Consider the following 17,088-nt stretch of genomic DNA (forward strand, 5'->3'; position numbering starts at 1 on the left):
AAAGGACAGCTATTCCAATAAGAGAACCTATAAGAGAACTGTCTTTTGTGATGTGAGGTTTATGACCTAGGAGTCCTACTGCACATTCGCAGCCAGGGATCCCTTTTGGGGAGTTATGCTGCAAGAAGCCCTTAGGTTTCCGGAGCTTTTGCCATTAGTACATCTTGCCCATAGTCACACACATATACAAATATATATACTGTATACATTCACACATATATACAAATACACACACACACTTATATACATACTTACATAAATACAGTCACAAACACACATAAAATATGAGATATGGTAAGAACTTACCCTTGTTATCTCTATTTCTACGAAGTCCATAGGGTTCCACAGGATACCTTGGGGTATAGGTGTGACGTCAGTCGCAGGGCACCAAAGAGTTAAGCTTTCAGCCTCCCAGGATGCACTAGGTCCCCCTCCTATACCCCGCCCCCGGGCCAAGGCACCTCAGTTAGTTACCAAGCCATAGGCCGGAGGAGGAGAAGGAAGAGAGAGAACAAAGATCTGGACACATACAAGAATCACATTCTCACCAGAGGGAGACGGAAAACCGGTGACCAGAGCAAAGCCCATCTGCAGCACAGGTGCGACAGGGCGGGAGTCCTGTGGAACCCTATGGACTTCGTAGAAATAGAGATAACAAGGGTAAGTTCTTACCATATCTCATATTTTCTACTTCAGGGTCCATAGGGTATCCACAGGATACCTTGGGGATGTCCCAAAGCAGTATCCTTTAAGGGTGGGGACGCTCCTGTGCAGAAAGGAGAATCCGCCGCCCGAAGGAAGCATCCTGAGAGGCGAAGGTGTCAAACCTGTAATACCTCACGAAGGTATGGACAGAAGACCACGTAGCAGCCTTGCAGATCTGAACTGCCGAGGCACCACGTCGAGCTGCCCACGAAGGACCCACAGACCTAGTGGAATGAGCCTTCAGAGAAGGAGGGACCGGTAGGCCTTCATGAAGATAAGCTTCAGAAATAGCCATACGGATCCAGGCTGCCAAAGTTTGCTTTGAAGCAGGCCAACCCTTTTTACGGAAGCCATAGAGGACAAACAAAGCGTCCGACTTCCTAAACGAAGAAGTGCGGTCAACATAAGTCCTTAAGGCCCGCACAACATCCAAAGAGGCCTCACCCACGGAAAGACCCGGTGAGTTAAAGGCCGGAACAACTATTTCCTCGTTAACATGAAACTGGGAAACAACTTTGGGAAGAAACTCGGGCCGAGTGCGGAGCACTGCCCTGTTCCCATAAAAAACCAAGAAAGGGGGTCTACAAGAAAGAGCCCCTAACTCAGAAACACGTCTGGCCGAAGCAATGGCCAGAAGGAAAACAGTCTTAGCTGTTAGCCATTTAAGATCCACTGAGCCCAGTGGTTCAAACGGCGGTCCTTGGAGAGCCCTCAGGACCACAGCCAAATCCCAAAGCGCCACAGGTGGAACAAAGGGCGGCTGAATGCGGAGAACACCCTGCATAAAGGTGCACACATCCGGGATTGTAGCAATCCTACGGTGAAACCAGACAGATAGGGCCGAAACCTGTACCTTCAAAGAAGCAAGGCGAAGCCCATGATCTAGTCCCGCTTGCAGGAAGGCGAGAATCCGAGACAGACGAAACTCCCGCGGTGCATAACCTCTCGGTCGACACCACTGGAAGAACGTATGCCACACGCGATGGTATATCCTCGCGGAAGACGGTTTCCGAGCTCGTAACATGGTACGCACCACAGAGCTGGAAAACCCCCGGGACCTCAGCATGGTCGTCTCAACAGCCACGCCGTCAAAGACAGCCGAGTCAGGTCCGGGTGAAGGCAAGGACCCTGAGACAGAAGGTCCGGTCGTAGCGGCAACCGCAGAGGACTGTCCACGGACAGACCCTGAAGGTCTGAGAACCAGTGCCGTCTGGGCCACGCGGGAGCTATCAACAGGAGCGTCCCTCCTTCCTGTTTGAATTTCCGGATTACCCGTGGAAGAAGGGAGACCGGAGGGAACAGGTATGCGAACCGGAACGTCCACCGGACGGACAGAGCATCCACCAGAGACGCCCCTTCGTCTCTTGTGCGAGACCCGTACACCGGCAACTTGTTGTTGTGCCGGGACGCCATGAGGTCGATTTCTGGAAGACCCCACCTGTCCACCAGTAGTTGAAAAACGTCCGGGTGCAGGGACCATTCCCCCGGATGAACGTCCTGGCGACTTAGAAAGTCCGCCTCCCAATTTAGCACTCCCGGGATGAAGACCGCTGATATGGCCGGAAGATTGCGCTCCGCCCAAACCAGGATCCGAGAGACCTCTACGAGAGCCGCCCGACTGCGAGTTCCTCCTTGCCTGTTTATGTAGGCCACGGTGGTAGCGTTGTCCGACTGGACCTGCACCGGGCGACCCTGGAGAAACCGCTGTGCCTGCTGGAGAGCATTGAAGACCGCACGGAGTTCCAAGATATTTATTGGAAGCTCCGCTTCTGTCGGCGTCCACCTGCCCTGGAACAAGTGTGGACCCGAAACTGCTCCCCAGCCCCGAAGACTGGCGTCCGTTGTCAACAGGACCCAATTTGGAACCCAGAACGGACGTCCCTTGTTGAGGTGGGTCGTCTGTAACCACCACGCAAGGGACAGGCGAACCTCCTGGGTGAACACAATCGTCCGGGACTTCAGAGACTGAGGCAGCCCGTTCCACTTGGACAGGATCAGGTGCTGCAGAGGTCTGGAGTGAAACTGGGCGTATTCCACCATGTCGAACACCGACACCATGGAGCCCAGTAACCTCATCGCCGAGTGTAAGGACACCCGGCGGCTGTGCAGGCAACTGCGCACCCTTGACTGTAAAGCAGAGATCTTGTCCTCCGTCACGAAGATCCTTTGCTGTCCCGAGTCCAATAAGGCTCCAAGATGCAGAATCCTCCGAGACGGGATTAGAGTGGACTTCTGCCAGTTGATTAGCCAGCCGTGCCGTTGCAGCAGTGCAATGGTCAGGTCCAAGTGGCGTAACAGGAGCTCTGGAGATCCTGCCACCAATAACAGGTCGTCCAAATACGGCAACATGCGGACTCCCTGCAGCCGCAGAAAAGCCGCCATGGCCGCCATCACCTTGGTGAAAACACGTGGTGCTGTTGCCAGGCCAAAAGGTAACGCCCGAAACTGGAAGTGGTCGCTGCGGATTGCAAACCTGAGGAACTGTTGATGGCGCAAAAGAATAGGGACATGCAGGTAAGCGTCCTGTATGTCCAATGACACCAAGTAGTCCCCAGGTTCCAGCGCCAGAATGATGGACCGTAGGGTCTCCATCCGAAACTTCGGGACCCGCAAAGACTTGTTGAGTGCTTTGAGGTTGAGAATCGAACGATATGACCCATTGGGTTTCTGTACCAAAAATAGATTTGAATAGAAACCCTGGCCCCTCTGGGAGAATGGAACAGCCACTATAACTCCAGCCTGGAGCATAGTGTGCAATACCTTCCGCAGCTCCGTAGCCTTGTTCCGGTCTGATGGGAGACCCGTGGTGAAGAAGCGAGCCGGGGGTCTGTGCCGGAAGGAGAGGGCGTATCCGTGGGAAACCACCTCCAGAACCCAAGTGTCTGTCGTAGTGGTCGACCAACACTGGGCGAACTGTAGCAGGCGGCCTCCCACCCTGGGATCCCCCAAAGGGAGGCCCGGACCGTCAGGCCGCAGGCTTGTCATCTGGCTTGGGGGCCGGACGTCTGGTACTCCATGCCTGCTTCCGGGGCTTGACCGATTTCTTAGGGCCAGCCTGTCGAGGAAACGACTGTGGTTTGGGCCTGCCCTGGGCCCTAGATGACCAAAAGGACGATGGTCCCGAACCAGGAGCAGCGGCCGACGGGAGACAAGCAGATTTGGCTGCCGCCAGCGTGGCCACAATCTTATCCAGATCCGGACCGAAGAGAACTTCTCCGGTAAACGGCAACGCTTCCAGACCTTTCTTGGAATCTGCGTCCGCCTTCCAGGATCGCAGCCACAAGGTGCGACGAGCAGCTACCGCTGCTGAAGAAATTCTAGACACCAGAGTACTAATGTCTAGAGCCGCCTCGTTGATGTAGGTGGCCGAATCACGGAGATTGCCAATCAACTCCGCCTGTTCGGCCGGACAGTCGGATTCAAAAGAAGCCTCTAATGAATCCGCCCAGCGCTCCATCGCTCTGGCAACCCAGCAAATGGCCATAGCCGGCCGTGCTGCCCCCCCTGCAAGGGAATAAGCGGACTTCAGGCAGATTTCTACCTTGCGGTCCGTAGCATCCTTAAGGGAGGACATGGATGGCATCGGCAATGTGGCACTACGGACAAGACGGGTCACGTGAGAATCCACCTGTGGAGGGGATTCCCACTTAGCAAAATAATTATCCGCGAACGGATAAGCCACCGCCAGGCGTCTCTGCAGCTGGTATCTTTTGCCAGGTTGTTTCCACGCCTCCTCTAAATGGTCCACCAACTGACCCGAAAGAGGAAAGACTGTGGCATCGCCCTTCACATCTTTGAAAAAGGCATACTTAGATTTAGCCGCTGGGGGAACTTCGTCCTCAATCACCAAGGCTGTGCGGACCGCCCGAATAAGTCCAGGAATATATACTTTGGACTTAGCATCAGCGTCCTTAGTATGGAGAGGTTCCTGATCGTAAGGATCCAGAATCTCCCCATCATCAGACGTCCCTTCGTCATCCTCATAAGGAGCGGACAGAGACGCCACCGGCCTTTTATGAGGCCGCATCACAGACTCCCCTTGCAACACATCCGACAAGTGCTGTACAGAACTCGTCAGGGAGTTAACCCACGCTGGCTCCTGAGAACCCGGGAGCGGGGAAATAGGGAGACTGTGGGGTACCACCAATTGTCGTGGGAACCCCTGCATGGGTGACGACACCACAGACTGCTGGGACAAACCCATCGGAGTAAACGCGGGCTGCGGAGCTAACTGGCCCACTAAAGCTGTTAACGCCTGAGCGAAACAAGCCCAGGGCGGCTCCTGTACCGGTGCTGTAACCGTAATAGGCCGCGCCATGGACAAACACTGCCGGCAAAGGCCCTCCGCGCTACCCTCCCCCTCCGCTAACGGTACTTTGCATGTGGTACACTGTAGCCGGAGGGGAAAATCACTTTCAGACATGATGGCACCACGTATGTGACCTCTCTCACCAATTAAGTATTAAATAGGCGAGAGACCACCCTGCAGCACCGCACCGCAAGGGCTTTAGCAGAAGAACAGGGACAGTAATAAAGCTGACAGTTTAGAGAAGAAAAGTTACAGGCAGCGCTAGCACAGTCACATACAATGCAGAGAAATAACAATTCCTGCACTAACAGCGCTGATCACTCAACTACACAGACACAGGGCCTGGTAGGACACAGCGCTGCATACACAGACCTGAGCCACAGCGGAGGAGAGGTATGCGGGGGGACCCAGACCGCGATGCTTCCGTCCAGCGCTTCCAGCAGCGTTCACCATGCGTTCTGGAGAAGATGGCCGCCGAGGAGCAGAGAGGAGGCTGGCCTGGGGGAGGAGCGCTGCCACAGGACCAGTCGGCAGCATGCAGAGAGGGCTGTGTGCAGCGGGGGAGGCGCCGGCTGTGAGACAGGGAAGGCGCGCTCCCCCTGGCATGCATTTAACCCCTGGGACGCCGCAGCGCTACCGCTCTGCTGCGGTCCGCTGTCCCAGGGGGTAGTGGAAGTGCAGGTTGGTCGCCTGGCTCCACGCTGCAGCCAGTCCCCAGGGAGCCCCCTGCCTGGGGACTTAGGACCATGTGATCAGCGGGGACCCACCGCGGGACCCCGCTGCTTACCTCTGTCCCCCTTGAATCCGGCCATGGTCCGGAGCATCTGGGGTCACCGCTAGCTGTGACCCCAGATGCCCACCAGCATCCCCGGATCAGTACCGGCGTTCTGGTACCGGCGGGGTGTAGGGAAGACAGCATGGACGTCAGGACTGACTGTCCATGCTGTTCATCCAGATGTGCAGCCACAGCTGCATGAAGAAAAAGCTTCAGGGGCTCTTCTAGCCCCCACTCCAACAGGTGCACCCGACTCCGGCCGGGCACCAAACTAAACTGAGGTGCCTTGGCCCGGGGGCGGGGTATAGGAGGGGGACCTAGTGCATCCTGGGAGGCTGAAAGCTTAACTCTTTGGTGCCCTGCGACTGACGTCACACCTATACCCCAAGGTATCCTGTGGATACCCTATGGACCCTGAAGTAGAAATACACACATATACAGGCAGATAATATAGTGCCTCTCCCCTCTCTCTCACCTTACAGGGTACACTACACTCGCTGCCTGCACAGTAGCTCCTCCATCCCCTCCTCTCCCTAGTCGCATGCTAATAGCCAGGTAAGGTTTTTGCTAGATCCAAGTTGGAGAAAGGACCTCTTAAGTCAGACCTTGTGACCACTACAGTGTCCAAAGCATGCCAAGCAAAGCAAACCCGCGAGGGGACACTTTTGGCCCCCTGTTCTGAACCGTGCTCCTCCCCCTGTTGTCGCGAATCACATGGTTGTGACGTCAGTGGTCCTGTAAACCACTTCACTTTAGACCTAACCGGCCTGGCACTGAGTCCAGCGTAGCCCCGCCCCCTGTCCTGACTCCACGTTTCAGCCTCCTTCAGCTCTAAGTGCAGTTCTGCTGCACTGCAGCTGTAATCAATGGCTGGGGTGACGTGCCCCCTGTAAATATATAAATATCATGTATTTGTCCTGCATTGTTTATACTGTTAATAACGGTTTTTCTTGTGTGCTCATTTGTTTATGTACTGTGTAAGGCGCTGAGGAACCCATGTGGTTCCATATAAATAAAGGATAATATAATAAACCCGTAATATAATTGTATTCACGCAGTGTGTGTAATTGCCACCGCAGCTGTAATCCCTTATGGAGCTACTGTGCAAAACTAGCCTCTTTGCAAATCCAAGCATCGTACAGAGAGACATCATCAGTCGCAGATAATTCTATGTTAACAGTCTTGCGTAATTCTATGGTCACGCAGAATTGCCGCGGAGGCTGAGACGTCGGAGCCATGTTTATTGTGTACGGGACTGTAGACGCAGGATGTGACACCCCCCAAAATAGTCCCTGACGTGGCTACTTTTTTAGCCAGCACTCCCCGTTACCACGCCTAAACGCTCTCTGACTGTCAATTACACTGCAAATAATAGTCGTTGCGAGCGACTACAGTAATGTACCTTTACACATGTGCAGTGCGACTCTGATGCATGGGCAGACGACCGATAATCGCTCAACTGCTAAAACATCGGTAATATGTACATCTCTAAATCAGGACCAGTGACAATTTACTGCCACAGCATTCTTATGTAAAGACAATGTTATCCTCCTGGGGAATATGCATACTGTACATTTGCAACTGCAACTCCATCTACACACAAGTCAGCTGTACCAAAGTCTGTATTTGTATATAAAATCACTTCATTAAATCAATTAACTCCCTGCACGCAAGGTGGGTGAGTTGCCGTGGCAGCGGCGTGTAAACAACTGGCAAAGGCGTCAGAACTCATGACCCTATCTCGCCCCAGATTTGTGGATTTTTGTACGCAGCCCTGCGGGGCTGTAAACAAAAATCTGATAATCCGGCAGCACTGTAAGTGCAGCATATAGAAGCGCTTATTTGTGGGTAATTGGATTGAGCCCTATATGACATTTTAGCATAGGAGCGGAGATGGGGGAGGGGTGGAAACTGGAGATGAGAGGGGAGGGGGGAATAGTTGAATAGTGCAAACAGCAGGAGTCTCACTAGCTTTTTTTTGCAAAGTGATCACTGCACAAGCAAAGGAAATCATACAGGGACTTTCATGTTGTAAGCTTTGGCATTAATGTAGGCTTTTAAAGCATCTATTGCAGTGCTTTAACCATAAGGGACAGGGGAAAATATGCAATTTTGCGTTTTTAAACAGGAAAAACAGGACTGAGCAGGGAAGTCCGAGACTTCACAGTGGAAACACTGCTCAGAATCCACATTTGCTTAGTCATGCCTGGTGGTGGGCAGAGCAGTACTAAAGGCAAAGCATGCACATAGCTTATTTCCTGTTTTCTGCAACCCAAAGAGCACACAGTGAGTATGTTCTCTCTTGTCCTTTCTATGTTACAGATCAGCTGCTGTGTACCTGGACACCACTTGTAGGTAATGGGTCAGTGACACAGTAGAAATGGGTGGGGTGGACCATACTTACCGACTTTCTAGCTGCCCCAGTTTGAGTGTCCGTTTTGCAGGTCGGTATTACCTGTTCCTGTGCCTCGTGGTTGCGGCGTGTCTGTCCGTGTCAGCCGGCATGCGTCTTGTTTGTAAGCAGGTGTAAATTGCAATAACACTGCCGCTTCCCGTCTTTCTCCAGGCGGGCGCTAGTTGCAGTATTGCTGCCACTGCCGCTGGATCTGGAACAACCAAAGCCGCATAGACCGGAAGGGAATAGCAAAAATACCTGGAGCAACTCCCCAACAGTTCAGGTTTTAGAGATATGCATGGTTAAGCACAGGTGGTTGAATCAAATTGACTGAGGTAATAATTAAGTCACCTGTGCTCGACCATGGATATCTCTAAAACCTGAACTGTTGGGAGCCTTGAGGACCGCGTTTGGGAACTTCTGCCCTAGTGACTGCTATATTCTACAGCGAGCATTAGTGACTACCATATACTACAGACATATCTATACACCACACCCAAGCTTTGGGGTTCTGAGTCCCGGCTCAGATCACTTTGGGGTTCCGAGTAGCACAGAATCTCGATTCGGGTCTTCCCACCAAGTTTGGAACTTGGTTCTAAAAAAACAAATAATACAATAGGAACAAAAACAGGATCAAGTTACATGCTTTTAGCTGTGTTTTTATAATTTTTTTTTTTTTTTTTAAAGAATCCAAAACCAAACCAAAACATTTAGAAAACACAATGATTATTTAGAACCAAAACACAGGGGTATATCTATATCTGCAAGGTGTGGCACTCATGGCCCAATTCAGACCTGTTTGCTAGGCTGTGTTCGCACGTAGCCTGCCGATGTTTGCAATCTGCGCATGCATATAAGATGCAGTGCGCGCACGTGAACCAGTCCATGCGATCGCGAAGCGATCGTCCCTTGTACATAAATGCCTCGCTAGAATGAGTGACAGGATGAGCAGTTGGGGTTGGTCGATGGAAACAGGGTGGTGGTGGTGCGAACGCAGGCATGTCTGTGCGTCTTAACGCCATTTCAGAGGCGTGCATAATTAAGACGGAGTGTCATAATACACATCACATGGCTGAATTACACACTGAAGCACTTGTAGTGTGTCAGGGTTCAGCCTAGGATCAGCTATCTCTAACCTCCTTGCTGCTACCAGACTTCCTTGTGGTCAGACGTCTGGTGCAGTGATGGGCGAGATGCTGAGTATTCTGCCTTAGATGCTTTCTGCGGACTTCCATGGTTGGCTGGATCACTGTAGTCTGAAAGAGAGATAATAGGCGCTGCTAATTAGCTTTGCTTGTGGCTTACAACAGAGTCCAGGAAAACCTGGACTGGAGCTCGTAACCATTGTTTATTGCTCCATTTATGCTCAATCCTGTTGCTCCACAGTAACCTCATGTGAACACAGGCTCTCCCTGTCACACACAAAAAAAAAAAAATATATGTATGTGTGTGTGTGTGTTTTATTCATCCCTAACCCTCCATATGGTGCCTAACCATAGTTAGCTCCTCCACCAGCAGCCTAACCCTCCCCAAGTGCCTAAGCCCAACACAGGCTTGCCTACCCTCCCGATTTGGCCGGGAGCCTCCCGATTTTCGGGTGCCGCTCCCGGCCCCCCGGAAAGGAGGGCAAGCCTCCCGGATGTCTCACATCCTCCCCACCTCCCCTCTGAAAAAAACAGAAATCCCCGCGGCGGGGGGCCCGGTGACGCGATTCGCGCAGAATCGAGTCATCGTGGCCCCACCCCCTGCTTCACAATGCCAAAAATCACAGCATTGTGAAGAGGGGGCGGAGTCACGATGACGCGATCATGCGGCTCCGCCCCCAGTGTGACCCAAAATGCCAGCTCCGTCCCCAATGGCCGGCCCCGCCCCCCGCTATTAGCCGACAATCCGCTCCCTCCCGGAAGGCTTGAGCTGATTGTCGGCAAGTATGGCCCAACACAAATAATATGGAAAAAACATTAAAAAAAAACAGACCATTTGAAACTTTTGTCCCTGTTGACCTATTGCATGTCGTCTCGACAACATGGTGTCGACCTATCAACTGTTCATCTTTCATCCGGATACTGTTCATTTACATACACTAGAAAACAGTTTTCTTTATTTTTAGACTCCATAACCTCATAAATTAAGTTTAATTTCACTTCTGGTATTCACCTCCTCTCACATTCTCTTTCAAGGTTCCACCGATAAGTACAGAACATCTGCTTCTAAATCATTTGACTTAGGCTGAAGATTTGTTGTTTAAATGTCTCAAACTAAAGAACAGAGGATCTTGGAGTTTGTGCTGAAGAATGCAGAGCGTGGAGACCCTCAAAGCGTGGTGGACCATATTGATAAATATTGCAGCCAGAAAGAATGGGCCATGAATGTGGGAGATGAGAAAGGTAATATGCTACCCATCTATTAAGATATAGCGTATGAGGGATTTGTCTAATATGGCAACACATTCAATCATATGCACATCTGCAGTTTTATTTTTTGGAGGTATGCAATATGCATGTGATATAACTTCACTGCATGTATGATCTGGCATAGGCATATTTATAATGGGTGCACGGGCCCCTGGGTCAAGGGGTGCCCTTCACTGCACATCCTGCACCCATATTATACTTGACCATGTCACCACGTGGTCTACCTCTTAACTCTCCTTACACTGGCTCACTCCTTATTTCTTCCATTTGTCTCCCGCTTCCCTTAAGAATGTAACCTGCATGAGCAGGGCCCTCCTCCCTCCTCACCTACTTCTCTTGCACACCTGCTACACACCCTCCTTGGGCTTTCTGCCCCTGGACACCAATCATCCGTTTCTTTGTTTTTCGAACACTTGTGCCTTGTAAATAAAATGTAATAATAATATACTTACCTTGTGCTGGCGAGTCCCTCCTCCTCCTCTGCAGTGCTATATTCCCAGTGACCTCTTTGGGAGGATGGTGCTGCGGAGGAGGGACCCACTTGCTGGCATAAGATACGATGCGGGGCTTGGAGGGGCTGCACATTGACCCCCTTGGGCATTATGCACCCTTGTGATCTGGTAATGTTAGTTTATTTACATTATTACTTGTAGAGCTTAATAGCTGCAAATACTTGACATATTAACAGAATATAAATTCTCTGGAGCCTAGATTATCAGCTGTCATATGTGAACCATACTTTTGCTTCTCCTCCCCGGGAGAAACCTGGGGAGGAGAAGCAGGTGGGTTGTGATGGGGCGGGGCCTGATGGTTTGTGTCATTAAGCCCCGCCCCCTTCGTGGCAAATTGCCGAGATTGGCTTACATTTAAATATGGGGCGTGGCTAAATGACACAATTCATGGAGAATCACATCATTAAGCCCCATCCCCTACATGGGGAGCCGCGATCGCTGTGGAAATTCTCCCAATTCTGCCCACTTCAGTAGGAAGTGGGCAAAATGCAAGAGAAGTGATGTAAATCGGTAGCCTCTCGTGAAAACTGGGTGGGTAGGCATGTATGATGTGAACCCTGTTGGAAGAGGAGTGTGCCAATGTGCAGACTCCAGTCTTCCCGTTCTCCAGGGAGGCTTAATGCCAAAACCCAAGATGATCACTACTGAGCATGTGCAGGGGCCATCTTGTCTGTACTGTGTAAGAGTGACATGGAGGGAGACAGAAGTCTCCTATTTAGCTCCTAGAGAGAACCTGCTATATAGCTGTTCCAGCATCCTGCACCACTGCCCACAAGCAGAATACACACACCGGTTGGTAAACTGTATGGAATGGTATTGACTATTGAGTCATCTGCTGGTGTGTGCCTATATAGCTCTGCAATATTAACACCTGCACACATGTCATTTCCAACAAACCCCAAGGGTACTACAGTACACCAGATAGATTCAAGGGATACTTCAGGCTGTAAAGTAACTTAGTGACTTAAATATATTAGTAAATAAATAGAACATGCATAAAAGTCATTTTAACTGCATATGTTGTCTTTTGGTGTACACATTTTCATGGAGTACATTGAATATATTTACACAGAGTAAGGGGTATTTAGTGTAAACTAACGCTTTAGGAGATTACTGATATAGGTCTTACTTATTAGGTATGTCTGCCAACTTGGGTACTGAAAAATGAAGTCATGTTATCTGGTGTGGGTTACATGTTCAATTATAAATATATGAGCAATGTATCTATTGCATACTTGCAAAATTTTGAAAACTAGTTTGAGGGAGAATGTGCAGTCCAGATTTCAGACAGGGCTGTGGGGAATGCGGGAGATTTATTACATTTTGTGGGGGAGCGGGAGGCTTGTAAAGAAAACAGATCCTCCTTCAAGAAGGGTTGGCAAATATGATCTATTGATCTTTCCCAAATATCCCAAACAGCAGATACCTATGGGCATTTTTTTTGGCCAATCAGGTAATTAAGAAAGAGCTATCCTAGTTAGTAGTCATAATTAGTTCCCCCCATAATTATCTACTAATAGGGGCATATTCACTTGGGGGTGAGAATAGCAAAAATCCCGCACCTGCGAGGTTTTTCCTGCAGGTGCGGGATTTCTGCTATTCAATTAGGTGCAGGATTTTTTCTATTTTGAGCGCCGGGAGGTTCTTTTTTTTGCGCACCTCCAGAGCACGACCAATTTTCCTAAAATCCACAATTTTAGGAAAAAAAGTTGTGAAATGCTCTGGGACCTCGGCTGCACCCCTCCTAATGACTAATTAAGCAATTGGAAGTTTACAATCAGCTTAATTTAGTAATACTCACCTTCCGAAGTGCTGTCTTCTGCATCCGTGAGTGTGTGGGCGCTGGCAACACTACATCCAGCAGCCCCTGGAGCCTCTCAGCAGCCCCCAGGGCTCCCAGCAGCCCCCTCCCCAGTGAGACGATGGAGGGGACGCCACCGGGAGCCACGGAGACCACCAGGCAGGTAAGTGTAATTTATTTTGTTTTTGTACGCAGAGCTGGGCTATCAGCTCTGAAAACCTGGTGACCACTTTTTGTTAATTGGATACCGTGGGTATCGGGAGCGCGCATACCTGCGGAAATCCAAAATTGGGCACAAGGTTTTTTCCTCGCTAAACCTCACGCCCAATTCAATATGCCCCATAGTGAACTTCCTCCAACTTTTTATCTTAATCGTTGTTTTGCTTTGTAGGTTTGGTTTCCTAGTGTCTTCTCAGGTTTAACCCGGGTAGCTCCTTATGCTGGCCATACACGCTACAATTATCGGGGCGATCCACCTGATATCGGCGGATCGCCCCGATATTTGTAGTGTGTGCGGGGGACCGAGGGTTAAATATTGCTCGGTCGGGCATGCAGGATTGTCCAGCATGCCCGTCCGATGCAATATTTACCTGGTAAACTGTTGGCCGCATCGGGCAGTGTATGCCCAGCGCGGCCGACAGACAGACATTTCCTGTGTTCCTTCCTACAGAAGGATCAGGGAAATGTCTCCTCCCCCAGGGGTGGAGAGCAGATGTCTGCCGAATACACTGTGAGAGAATCTCACAGTGTATGCCGGCGGCATCTGCGGCTGGCAGCCGGCCAGATAAAATGTCTGTCGGTCTGACAGTTTATCTGGCCGTGTATGCCCAGCATTAGTGTAAAAGGGGACAGGGCTGGATTCCTGGATCGAGTGACCCAGCAATCCAACCCAGGTAACTTGCAGGGTTTAACACGGGAATGACTAGTGAGACCCTGCAGTATAAACGGCATCTCCAAGCGTCCACTTCCACGCTGGAAGAGCCGGATCACTGCAGACCTGGCTCCGGTGTAAACGGCGTCGACGCAGGAATATCCTGGGTCGGCGCCGGCTAAATTCTGGGTCTGATCTGGTTTGGAACCCTGTTCCAACCTCCGGGTCAGACCCGGAATTTAGGTATAAAAGCAGTAATATTTTCCATCTTGTAAGATCTAGCTGTAAGGAAGCTGTGTAGGTGGAGGAAGGGAACATGCATCTTTTAAAAGTCACTAAAGGCACCTGTAAGCAGCTGGAACAGGGAAGTTGACATATAGAGGGGAATTCAATTAGAGGCAAAAAGCCATATTCGCCTGTTTTTTTGCAAAAAATTTGTCTAAAAAAAATTCGCCAAATTCGATTCCAGGACAATTTCGCCTAAGTGGAAACAATTCTCCAAAAATGATTCTCCAATCAATAGCTGGTGAAAAGAAATGCAAAATCTTTATTTTGGGGTGCAAACGTGGGGAAACAACTCAGACCCCATGGGACAGCCCCCCAAAGGACAAATCTGCAAAAAAACAAACAACCTAAGAACACCCCAAAAAAGACATGTCATTTTTGGGGTGAAAATTGAAAAAGTGGGGGGATAAACATTAAAAGTATCGATATAGACTTCTTGGGGGTCCCCAAGTATGGGTCAGGTGTTTTTGGGATTGCAGGTGCATGCAGCAGGTGGATTTTTCACGTTTTTAAAATTTCACTTTAGAGACATAAAAATATGCTAGCACCCATTTTCAAGTACCCCAAATTTGACAGGACTACTTATTTGCACCAAAAAATACAGCTTTATGCCATTTTTCACCACTTTTACCTAGACCCTAATAGCAAGCAATTTACACAACTTAAGTCCCCATAATAGTCTTATTAGGGCTATTAGTACACATCTATATTGATTATGTTAATATATCTTTTTCTGGTGTACAGACTGATTTCTCCAATTCTTTCAGTACTTTTCGCCTGTTCCGCATTCGCCGATTTCCGTTTTCACCTGTTTTGCAATTGAATTAGGCGAAAAGCGGGGACGAGCACGGAATAAATACGCCTCTGAAACAGGCGAATGAAGCGAACAGTCGGACAGGCGAAAACTTCGCCTCTAACTGAATATGGCTCGAAGTCCGGTGTCTCTGTCTTGTGATTACAGAACTGTCCTTTAAAAACCTGAAATGCATATTTAAATGCCTATTAACTGCTTCTCTTTGCATTTACACTGTACTCCCTTTGAGATCAGTGTAAGTTTCCCATTACATTCACATGCACCAATGCACTAAAGTAAAATCCAAATTATCTAAAATACCATACAGCTCTGCAAGTTAACCAAGCAAGCATAACCTACGTAATTCTGTCTGGTCTCATTTCATACAGCAACTTGTATTTACACATCTATTTAGATTCACTTAGCATGCATTAAAGATGGATGTTAAATGCATAATTTTAACACTAGAGGTTACATAGGCTTGGAGCCAAGAGCGGCTTCAGCTGGTTTGACTTTTTTCCCCTTTTGTATTATCACTTTTATCTGATTATATTTTATATATATATATATATATTTTATTTTTTATGTTATTATTATTAGTTTGCGGCTTTATTAGTGGCCTAAGTAGGTTTTATTATTATAGACCCTAAATAGGTTAGAACAAGAAACAAACAATATATTGTGTGGGTTAATACAAGGCTTATGCTGGGCATACATTTTACAATTGTCGGGGTGATCTGTTCCTTCACAAGGAACGAATGGGAAAATGTCTCCTCCCTAGGGGAGGAATGCAGATATCCAGGCCAATACAGTGTTTAATATCTCACTATGTATGCCTGTGATATCTGCTTGGGTGTCAGGCTCCTAGATAAAATGTCTGTCTGTCTGATAGGCATTTTATCTGGCCGTGTATGCCCGGCATTAGGTAGCGATTTGCTGTCAGACATCACCACCGTGTCTGGCTGAGCACATTAACACTACAATGGTAAACAATTTAACATGTATGGGGTGTGAGGAACAATTAGCAAAGGTCCCAATGTGTCTTCAGTCAACCTTTCTGGAGGCACTGCGTGGAATTTAATCACCTCCTTAGAGTGAGATAATACAGAGAACTCTGGTCAAAGTAAGTTATTTAATATTCTGTATCCTGTGTCTACTCTCTCCTTTTCATATTATATTCTTAGTAAATGTAACGACAAAACCTAATCTGCATGCCCTCCTCCATCTTGGCATCTAACCAGTTTATGTTACGCAAAGCTTCTTGTTGGAATGTTGTTTAGATCACAATCACAAAGTTGGCGCGAGGCTCTTGGGTTGCAAGTTTGATTCCCATTTATTTATTTTTTTTTTTTCAGTATTTTTATTTAAGATATAAGAAAAAAAAAAAGGATACAGAATAAAAAAGGGGAAGGGGATACACATGAAAGATGTCAAATCATCTGTATATATTATAGAAGAAAACAAACTCCAAATTTGGCATTCTCCAGATTTAACAAATAAATGTATATACAAATCCACACTAATGGTGGAGAAAAGTTAACATATCGATAAAATAACAACAGTAAAATCATCCGGAGATAAGAGGTATTCTAGTAAGGGCAAGTCAGAACAAAGTTAATTTTAAGGGCGGGATGTACTAAGGTTGCTGTGTACATTCCGCCAGTCACCGCAACCTTACTAATCGCATATGCTAATAGTATCGCAAAGGGGTGCCCTTTGCGAAGCAGCCAACTCCGGGTAAGGGGGTCTCCGTGGGATTCCACCCCCTCCTACTTCCTGCTGAAGACATGTGCAGGAACTCCCAGGCTCCTCCTCCTCCTCTTCCCTGCACCCGAAAGAAGATTAACAGGCGGAGGAGCACGGTCCGGCGACCAGGAGACTAAGGTGAGTGGGGGCCAGTGCTGGCCGTCTGCGAGGCGGCGGCGAAGCGTCGGGTGCGGGATGCTGTAAGAAGCCCATAGGCTTCTATAGGGCAACGCCAGGTTTTTCGCACCGATTATAGGGCGGCCGGGGCTTAGTACATATGAAAATGTGGTAAAACCCCCAGACCAGCCCATCCCCTCCTGATCCACTACTCCCATGGCGCTCTGCTGGCGGCGTCAGGTGCTGGAAAGTAGGGATGGGAGGTGAGCAGCACAGGCAGCGTCTCAAAGCCAGGGTCACACACACACACACACTGCCTGTGGATGTATTCTGTGGATGATGGGATTGGCGGCTGCTGTCATCTG

General features: G+C 49.1%; 1 protein-coding gene across 1 annotated transcript in view; it reads left to right on the forward strand.

The window, feature by feature from the left end:
* Positions 1-7,970: 7,970 nt before the first annotated feature.
* The window catches only part of COMT (catechol-O-methyltransferase), a 41,504-nt gene continuing 32,386 nt past the window's right edge, over positions 7,971-17,088 (forward strand). The window contains exons 1-2 of the mRNA XM_088476669.1: positions 7,971-8,075; positions 10,365-10,571. Coding sequence (XP_088332795.1) covers positions 10,433-10,571 — 139 coding nt within the window. The 5' untranslated portion in view covers positions 7,971-8,075; positions 10,365-10,432. The remainder of the gene's footprint in view (positions 8,076-10,364; positions 10,572-17,088) is intronic.

Source organism: Taudactylus pleione, unplaced genomic scaffold (assembly GCF_031769625.1).
Source record: "Taudactylus pleione unplaced genomic scaffold, aTauple2 ptg000191l, whole genome shotgun sequence".
Lineage (NCBI taxonomy): Eukaryota > Metazoa > Chordata > Amphibia > Anura > Myobatrachidae > Taudactylus > Taudactylus pleione.